At 33.7% G+C, this 10,555-nt stretch overlaps 1 protein-coding gene across 3 annotated transcripts; it reads right to left on the minus strand.

Moving 5' to 3' along the window:
- Positions 1 to 1,848: 1,848 nt before the first annotated feature.
- Positions 1,849 to 10,555, minus strand: LOC111293953 (nuclear transcription factor Y subunit A-1-like). Of its 3 annotated transcripts, XM_089743810.1 has the most exons (7): positions 10,412 to 10,515; positions 7,783 to 7,861; positions 7,349 to 7,658; positions 6,204 to 6,319; positions 5,796 to 5,867; positions 3,736 to 3,900; positions 1,849 to 2,721 (listed from the first exon to the last, which is right to left on the minus strand). In XM_089743810.1, exons 3-7 carry the CDS (start codon positions 7,617 to 7,619, stop codon positions 2,284 to 2,286), a joined length of 1,062 nt encoding a protein of 353 aa, XP_089599936.1. In that variant the 5' UTR covers positions 7,620 to 7,658; positions 7,783 to 7,861; positions 10,412 to 10,515; the 3' UTR covers positions 1,849 to 2,283. The 3 variants fall into 3 exon arrangements, with proteins under 3 accessions (XP_089599936.1, XP_022742768.1, XP_022742771.1); XM_022887033.2 differs by lacking the exon at positions 7,783 to 7,861 and having other exon boundaries at positions 10,412 to 10,555; XM_022887036.2 differs by lacking the exon at positions 7,783 to 7,861 and having other exon boundaries at positions 7,349 to 7,647.

A 10,555-nucleotide genomic window follows, 5' to 3' on the forward strand; every position in this document is an offset into this window, starting at 1 on the left:
TTTTTCTGTGTCCAAAGAAAATGCATATTTGTCTGGTTAATAGTGACGAGATTGAAAAATATGATGATTGTGATGAGATTAATAGTTTAACAGTGAGATTGAAACTAATTGATGATCTCGGAAGTCTTTGAAAGCATAGTGACATTTGGTTACATATGCTGCATATTCCCTCTTCCTGGAATATATACTTTTGATCTGTTTGAAAGACCATGAATGTGTTCTTTACTATAGAATATTTCTAATCTTATTTTCATTAGAGTTTATGGTGTAGCTACTTGTCAACTAAACTAAGGAGAACATAATAAAACCATCAACTAGATTTAGAGCATAATAAAACCAAAGGGGAATGGGTTCTATTGTTTGATCTTAATTTAGGCACTGGAGTCTGTTTTTTCCTCCATTTTTATGGCATGGAAGAGAAAAACACAAAGAGAGTAGGGAGGGGAAGAGCCAATGGGCTTTGTTTTTAATCTTTTGCAATTGAGATATTCATGACCGTTAATGCAGTTTTCAGTTGGCAGACAATCAACTAGGCACAGAATCCTTTGAAAATTCCAGGAAAGGTACCAAATATGGTCTCAACAGCTGGCAATGCCATGCTTTGAGGTGTAGGCCCCGATAGAGACTTATTTAGCTATTCCCTGTTAGAGGTCGGCAACTAGGCATGATCCTTTGGTCCTAGAAGTTACTCAGACAATATTTTTGGCTGCCTTGCTATTACAGTAGAGGAAAAAAAAAGCACTACCCCATATTTTATTTCTTTTTTTTCTCATTAGAGCACAAATAAAAATAATGGGTTTCATTTTTTAAGGTTAGTGTTTCTCCACCTATGTGACAGATTAGGGGGTGGGTGAAGTGGGGGTGGCTTGTTTCTTCCAGTCGGTTGACAGAGCGACTATAAGTTAAAATTAGTGAAAATCTTTACCAAACTTTTGCAGATGGGGCCTGGGGTGGGGGAGCCCACAAATGAGACCAGACAGAGCAAGTTTCTTTCAGTTTCTATAGATATATGCCGCCTTCATACTTAAGCAGATACTTTCCTTTTCTAAGGCCATTTTCCCGTACGAGAAGGTTTTGGCCTTAACCTTCAAATTAAAATACTACATCATAAAACAAAAATTACATCCAGCTTTACATGTATTTATAGGCATGAGTTAAAGTTAATCAAAATCTTATATCAAAAAAATATTTTTTTATTTCATAGATCATTCATTTGGATTAGATAATTTTCTTGGTAAAAAAAAAAAAAACTATTTTGTTGTGCTATATATACCCCTGAAACCAGAAAATTTCTAGCGACCAGTTAGAGTGGTCAGGATAGATTGAGATTTGGATAAAATTGTTTAAGTTGGCCGACATTCGTAACCCTGGCTCTGCTACAGAAAATAACAACAATAATTTCCAGCCTCCACTCTGGCGAAGGGCATCAAGAACTGAAGACGGGTCCTACTTGAAGTTAGCCTATAATGCGTGTTAGCTGACAAACGATCACATGATCAGTACCGTAGTACGTTGGGGGTGCTGAAAATCGATGGATAAAGTCACATGATAAATCGTTGCCAGGCCCTCACGTGTCGGGCCTCTCTATCTGTCTTCCAGGCAATCTTCAACCAGAAATATGAACAACAATTGTGATCATACCAAGATTAACATAATCCCCATGGCTTGAGGGCAGTTCCTCCCTTATAATTTCTTCAAAACATCCAACGAATCAAAATGACAAAAACATAATCACCAACAAAAGTAAAGAATGATCTCTTCATGCAAGAAGATAAAATTATTTGAAAATACCATCCTCCATTATAGTAGTCAACGGAAAATTAAAAGGGAATGAAAGACATCAGAAGACAGACAGAATGACTTCGGATTCATTTCACACAATGCTACTGTTATTATTTTATTATAAATTAAAAGACAAAGGGTTAATTTTGAGAGTGAAAATACCAATTACAAAAGTCACATTTCCCTTCTTCCAATCTACCTCTATAGCACATAAACAAAGATAAGCCAAGAATGAATTGCCAGTCAACATATATAACACATGGTTCTGGGGGTCTTCCCGGTGGATATGGTTAGAATCAAATGACTCCAGCTTCACGACCTTCTAACAGTGTCCATTAGCAGGCGATTAAGAAACATCCACAACATGTCAGGAAAGCATGGAGTGGTGAAACAATGGGGCCCACGATAAAGAACACCAGGATACATATAAAGACTAATAGTAATATATAACATTTCAGGTCAAAAGCAATGTTAGAGAGACACTTCACCCCATAGGAAGGTTCATTTGATTGTCAGGGCCCTGTGAGGCACCCCGTTCGCCACAATTCTCTCATGCTGCTGCCTTGGACAGTCTCCTTCCGTCATTTTATCTGGAAGTGAATGAGAGGTAGAGAAATGAAACCCTTGATGATGCGGATAGCAGCCATTGCCATTGCTGTTGGAGCATGCCTGCTGCACATTTGTTCCGTGAAGTTCAGATTCTGTTACTTCTTGATGACCAACAGATGAATTGGCATTCTGGGACATGCGATTGGGAATTGATCTGTCACTTGATGAGTTGTTGGGATATTGTGATGGAAGATTGGAACTAGTGTGATTGCCTTTGTCAGAAGTGGCGTTAGAAGCATCACTATCAAGCTTTTTCATGTTTAAGAAACGGCCTCCGCATCCTCTTGCCCTTCTCATAGCATGTAAATGTCGAGACTCATGAAGATAGGGCTGGAAAACATGACAGTAGACGCCATATAAAACTTGTAAATGCAAATGAAACACAAATAGTGATGAAACTAGTAGAATATAATCTTGCATGAAAAGAAGTTTTGACATTCCTTACATTATGTGGAAATAACGCGCAAAGAAAAGTTTTTCACACATAAGGTACTAGTTTCAAGTACCAATCTTATGTGATAACAATATGTGCATAGAGAAGTCTTTCACCCATAAAGGTATTACTTTCATGTTATATTTGTCAGAATGATGATTTGCCATTATGAAATATAAAACTTTCTTAACATATATTTAACATTGTTAGCAGGAAGCAACTTCATTGCTTTTATGTAGTCATCTCCTCTCTTCAAGATTGCGTAGATTGTGTACTCTACCACTCTTTACGACACAGGTAGCAGTGCTCAAGGCTTCAGACACTCTTTGAGTCTCGACAATTATTATACAAGAAACTTTTGTAACTTAGACAAGTAACAGTACTTTATCTCTTCCAAACTATTACCAATAAAAGTCCAATGTTTTCATCATTCCTTAAGTACCAAGTTGAGAGATTTTGGTATCATTGGCCCACCAGATATGGTCCCCCTATTTTCCATCTATGCCTAAAGCATGTATTTGAATTTTAAACGATAGGAACATTTGCCTGCTTTTCACAAGACTCAAACTGCTTCCATTTTCCATTTTCCTTTTCTTTATAGTTTTAATCTCAATAAGGAACAAAAAACAAGCAGCAGAAAATTCCAAGCCACTACAGTACCTCATTAATTCACTTATCACATGCAAGAGGAACTTCGTTGAGATTGTAACAGACTGCCTTAGAAATGCAACTCTGCAATTGCAAATGCCGAGATGCTTCCTATGCAAAATCTAAAAATCTTATGAAGCATCATGTACAATGAAGAAAAGAATCTACAACTGAACTATAGTACTAACCAAATGAAATATGATGCAATACACTGACAAATTAACTAATCATATGTCCATGCTTATATCCAGACAAAAAAATACCTTTCGAACTTTGATCAGTTTCTTTTCCAGCTCAGCTTTTGCGCGTGACTGCCTTCGTCTTAAAATACCATGGTATTGCTTGGCATTCACATAAACAGGTTCCTCTGCCATTTCAAGAGGCAATGCCATTCTAGCAGGATGCACTCCAAGACATTGAGAATGTACCTGAAATGATATTTCAATAATTGTCACAAACATATTTCATATTGTATTTGCATCCGTTTAACAAAATTGTTCATTAACAGTTTTTCAGCTTTTAAGAACGTATATAAAACTAAGACACTAATAGAACCTACAAAATTACTTTCTCAAATATTTAACTAGATGTTTATAAATTGCAGCACCTTCAAACTGAAGCGCACACAAAAAATATAAAACACTAGATAAACATAATGCTTCTAGTTTTATCGAAAAGAGAATTAAAACAAATAAAATAAAATGTAGGCAGAAATTGCCAATACCCATAATTGGTTTTCACCTCAACCACCATGCCCTATCTCATAGTTCCTCACAAAATTCTCATCGAGCAATAAAAAATTATTACTACAATTTTAAAGAGAAGATTCAAATATTGTTCTACAATAAAAAATTGTAGCCATTATTTTCCTATTCAAACATAATATACACACACACATGCAAGTATTATGTACAAACCATTCATATACTATAATGACGGCTAAAATTGCTTTCTTTGTATATATTACCTGGTGTTATGTGTAATCTTAAATCCAAAATTCGAATATAAATTCCTTTTCCTTTTCAGACAATTTGCATTTGACAATCCTACCTTGACAAGTGATGATTGACAAACAATTTTTACTTTTAACTTCATCATTTTAGACAATGATATGGACATTCTATTATTTATTAGTAATATATTATCCAGGTGAAATTATGAGCCAGATACAGAAGCCTTCCACTCTTCTCATATCAAGAGCTACTAACAATCTTAACAAGAATTCTATGTTCAACCAGATTTTTGTGCTTGATCCTGCAACTTCTGTCAAAACAAGACTATTTCATTTCACTTATTTCCTTCTATCATGTCATATCACCAGGCTAACGATAAATACTCAAAACCATTAGTTATTTAATTCTTTTTATAAAGAACAAAATGTAGAATTTATCCTGGTCGTGGAAGAGTTATTGAACTGTTGCAATACCATCTTGAGGGTTTATTTAGAGAGAATGGTGAAGTTCTTATTGATTGTATATGAAGACATGGTATCCATACCAGAAAGGTGCATATCTTGTTGCCGTAAAAGAAACGTGTCCATTATAAAAAGATATAACAATATTTAACAAAGAAAAATTATTAAATATACTGACAGTGGAGTTTTTTTAACTCCACATAAGAGATTAAGATGGTGACACATGTCCCTTATATATTTAAAAAAATTAATTTAAAAAAAAATGAAACATGTGTCACCATCTCCACTCCGCTTGTAGAGTTACAAAACTCTACTGTCAGTGTATCAAATAATTTTTCTTTAACAAAATGCTTATAGAAGGCAGAAATATGATGTCTTGAGCATTCTTATTAAAAATATACATGTTGGGAGTTCTGCTCTGTCCATAATTTATTCATATTATTTTTAGAATCTTATTCATTAGTGCAACTAAAAAATAACAAGTCTTTCCTGAAAGAGCAATTCCTAATCTCCAAAATTTCCCTTTTTTTTTTGCCTCAAAAAAAGAGAGAAATAACAATTCATGCACTAACTCCCAGTTCAAATTTTACTGACAGTGCTTCCTTTCTTGTTCCCTACGCTCTTGAAAACCTTAAATGAGAAAATTTTTGCTGTTTTACTGTAACCTTATTTCAACTCTTACTTTTCAAGCCTTGTACATGCATATAATAATGGGGAAAATAACTAGGCTTATACATATTCATGTGCTTTAACAGTGTAAAAACAATTAAATGGAGCTACAACTATCTTCACAGCCAATAAATTTCTAAACCCTTAAAAAGGTAAATATAACTAGCATTCCATGCAAAACCAAGCAAGTAGGAAGATAAAAACGATTTAAGGTGAATAGTGGACTACATCAGTGCATACCAAAGATTGAGGTACATAAGGAGGCACCACTCCCCCATAATATGAATCTGCATATGGATAGGATAGACATGCCTGCAAAAGAGTTTTCCACTTAGAATTTTGTCATTGCACTTAGCATAAAAAAATGAAAGGCAGATATATAGGTTTCTGGATCCAATAATTAGGATACAGAGAAACATGAGATGGTTTAACCATTGGATCAGAGTACATCTCTCTTTCCACCTTTCTATCCTTCCTATCAAACATAGCCCTCAAAACATACATCCAACAGTTTAATATCATACGAGATGCAAATTCTTATTTTCATATGTAAGCAATTACTACCACAACAGCAATAAATAAGGATAAAAGCACGCATGTACTTAAGTGAATTCACATTCTCCCAAGAGAGACGAAAAGAAAAATTACAATTGAGTGGCCAACAAGCTCCAGCTGGGTTGGTGGTGCTACATATTCACCCATTGTTGGATGTATAATGGGTATAGCATGCTGTAAATATGGCTGTTCATATCCACATTTTCCATCTTTTCATAAAAGAAAAACCTTCATTAGCTTGAGAGCATATGACCATGATGTGCAAAAACAGACTGAAAATTCACAATTGTTAAAGTGAAAAAGTATCAGAGAAAAGACGGCAATTGATTGCCAAGACAACCAAGAGTGCTGCTATGGCACTTTGGCTATAGAAATGTTAGTTAAAAGAGTGCAATTCAACACCACGCAGAAGTTTAACTGCTTAATGACTTCTTTCGAGGTCTCATTGAAACCTGCCTTGCAGTACATTAGTTACACTTTCAAGTCTTTTAAATCACATAACTTCAACTTAAGTACATTTATGAAGTAAATTTTATGCCTTGAAAATTATCACATGCAAGAATTACATCTTTTTTACTTCAAAATCATATAAATATTGTGATACTTTGATTTTATAAGGCATGTGCGTGTTGCATGAATCTGCATGCAGTGTGTTGACAGTGTGTTAGACATGCCAAATTATTACGAAGTTAATGTGTCCACCAAGGTCTTTCTAATCATTGGTTAGAGAGAGAGGAACTGCAGAGTCTTAGAAATCAAATTATTTCCCCAACTTGGCGAATTCACCGATGTTTTGATTCTATGAAACATTCTAGAAATATAATATCAAGCAAGTTATGCATCAAGTTCTCCAAAACTCATTTTAATGAGATGGGAAGCTAATTGGCAACAAATGGCATCATGAATGATTGTTTATCATGATCTTAAAGCTCAGGAAGCTAATTGGCAACAAATGGCATATTGAATTATTGTTTATCATGATCTTAAAGCAAGGCACGGAGCCACTTTTTTTTTTTTTGTTCAGGGAGGGCATAGCTCTTACAAGGGGGAAAAGGGAGGAGATCTTGGCTCAAAACCAGGACCTCTATGTCCTCATAAAGCCTCTTTAGCCACTAGACCAAGAGGTGGAGGACTGAGCCACCCTTTTTTATCACACTCTTAAACTCCATAAACTAAGATTGCAGTTAAAGATCACTCACATATAGCAGACATGTTGTAGAAAACAGCATACGCATTACCTGGATCGGACAATATAGTTAAAGGCATTTCTTTACTAGAACAAATTTTATCATCAATCCCATCGACGCTTAGAGATTCACTTGTTTTGGCATCTAAACCTCCGTTTGGGTGTTTGGCTGGAGATAAGCTTGTACTGCTTTCTCCTAAAACATCTGTTAAGAAGGAATCGTGCCGTGTGCTGCACCACCAAGGTTGAGACCGAACTGTTGGTGGTTTATTGTTATTTGCATTAGTTTCTGGGTGGTTTGTACCATCTGGTTTTGGGTTCATGCTTCCAAAGTCTAAAATCTACAACAACCTGGCCAATTGCTTGGTTATGCAAACAAAAGAAATTTTAAGTCAACAATTGCAACTATTAATATACCCAACAAAAGCATATCATAGCGATGTGAATATATGTGTCTATCTTAGCGCAGGTAGATAGAACACTCACCAAAAAATGCATACAAAGTCAATCTCACGTAGGAAGGAAAAATACACCACACTCTTTGATATGCAAAGATGGAAGCAGCCTAAGCAGAACATTACATAAGAAAAGAAATCTCACAGATCAAAACATACAAAGATAATTTGAGATTCAGAAACCGCAGAGTTAATGCAGGCATAACATGAGGAATATAAAATCATTTTTGCCTTGTGTATGTATCTAGTTTTTCTCCCTTATTTCTTTTCATTTCTTATAAACAAATGAGAGGAACTAAACACATATATAACCACAAGTATTTATGTGCAGTAGATCATGAACGCCTTTGGGCACATATATCCAAGACACATTAGGGAGCTTCAGAAAGGTGCTGATTCTTAAAACCAATTTTTAAAGGTGTACAGATTACAATTAGAGATGCAAGTTAACTAATGCTATGCTGCTTGTTACTTTTGCTACTTGACTTTTTTCTCCCTTAAAATTTGCTAAAAAGCAAAACTAGTAAATAGCAAAATCATGTTAGATTGAAAATGAATAAATTGCTAAAATGTGACAAAATTAATATATAGTTGTTCAATGTATGAGTAAAATTGTACACTGTGCTATTCACAAAAAGTGTAAGTTCGATTTTAAATAATTCAAAATACTACTTTTCTATCTACACAAACTTTTTTCCTCTGTTACTTTCAAAATTACAAAAAGCAAATAGCAAAATAAACAAGTAAAAGGAGGAAAGTTACATGAGCAGCTTGATCCCCACTTAACAAAGTATTCAAGAAGCTGGTTGAGCCTTCTTATCAAGCTTTTTCATATGAAAAGAAACACTGCCAAAACACTTAATTTTTTGTCTAAAAGCTTTAAAGAGTGTAGACAAACTCCATCGGGCAGTAATTATAAAACATTCCCAAATACTAATTATTTATTTATGTAGTCTTTCTTGTATTCATTGGACTTTAACTGTGATGATGAAGTTATTCACTCATGCAACTAAAAACTTTAAAATATTTTTGTTTTTCTTTCTTTTATTCCCGAGAAATAAGACATGTTCCAAAGTAATTATCAAAAAGATAAAAGACCCAACTCCCTTGAAATTTATGGTCATGCACTTAATAAACAAGCTAGGCTGAGTCTTAGTTTCAAGCTTGCCTACATAGCCAAAACCCTCGTTTAGCATTATAAACAAGCTCGATTAGTGACTACGAATTAGAAAAGAATATGCTATTCATTATTGATTGGCTTCACACTATCCTACTCTTTTGTACTTCTTTAACATTACTTTCCTATATTAATGAGGTTTTCACAAAAACAACTTTAAAGAAAGGGCCCTTATAGCTGACTGCAAAGTGGGAAGAGGCTTGTTTTGATGTTGTTGTCAAAAGAAAAAACAAAGTTACCCTTTTCTACAAGTAGCAAAAGATGAAAGCCAATCTGCAATAAAAAACATACTTAAGTTTCCATCTTTAAAGTGTCCAATACAAGATATACTAGATATTTTTGTACATAAACCTATGGCTGCTCAATTCTTGAACTTGAATACTATTTGAATTGATATTTGTGTATTCCTGACCTCTCTTTCTAACCATTTATGGACCTTAGGTTATGTACCAAAAATATCTCAACACATCAGACTCTAATTCTGTAATCGCCTTTGGGAAAATCCTATAAAATTGGCTAGCAACTTTAACGAGGCTGAAAGTTCTATCAGATTGTTACTTTTGTTCCTTTTTAAAAATTTTTCTACTAAATTTGCTATAAACAAAAAAAAATTATCGTTAAACAAAAAAAAAAGATTAAACATGAATAAATGACTAAAATATAAGATCAATTGAAAGTAAATTATAATCATATATATTGCTTTAAAAAAAAAGATTACATCTCTAATATTTAATCCATCAAAAATATTGTTTATTCTTGTGTATGCTTTTGATTTTTTGCTTCTTGAAGCAAAAAAAGTAATTAACAAAAACAATAAAACAGAGCATATGTCCATCCCCTTAAGAGAATTGAAATCAGTTCCAAAACTTTATCTCTGTTAATTTTATTATCTTATATTAATCAATAATATATAAATTAAAAAAGGAAAAAAATAAAGAAAATCAATATCTAAAGACATGCCTTGTGCATTAAAATATAAAAAAAAAGAAAAAAGAGGAACAAGTAAAATGAGCGGTTCTTGCTTAAAAGGCAAAACATTTAAAAAGAAATCTCAATTCAGTAAGAACATGACCAACAGTAAAAGAACAGACACATCAGATCATATCATGTCTTGTCCTGATCATCATCACAATCATCCATACGCGCACATACATGCATGCATGCACATACATAGCTTGAATTATGATCCTTAATTCACTTTCTTATTCCAAAAACCTTTCATAAATAGTAATGAAAACAAATAGAGCAATTAAGAAAAAGAAAAAAACAGATCATTCAAATGAAACAAAACAGAAACCTCAAACAAACTGTTGGCAGAAATCAAGAAAATAAAAACATTAAACCAACAGATAAATCAAAACCCAAAAGAATAAAGTTCATGAAGTTAACTTAAATCAATAAAAACCAAAACATAGAGATCCTTATTTCATTCAAAAAATATAAAGGAAAATAAAAAATTAAAAGCATATGAGAAAGAACTTACTGAGAGAATAGCTCTAAAAAAGAGAAAAAAATCCTTTTCCCCTGGGAGGAAGTGAACTTTGAAAGGAGATATATGCCACCGTGTTAGTAGTAAGAGATAGATGGAGCAACGATGCCAAAAAAAATTTTGGATTAAACCAAAAAA

Source organism: Durio zibethinus, chromosome 14 (genome assembly GCF_047325235.1).
Source record: "Durio zibethinus cultivar Kanyao isolate XHJ-2024 chromosome 14, ASM4732523v1, whole genome shotgun sequence".
Classification (NCBI taxonomy): domain Eukaryota; kingdom Viridiplantae; phylum Streptophyta; class Magnoliopsida; order Malvales; family Malvaceae; genus Durio; species Durio zibethinus.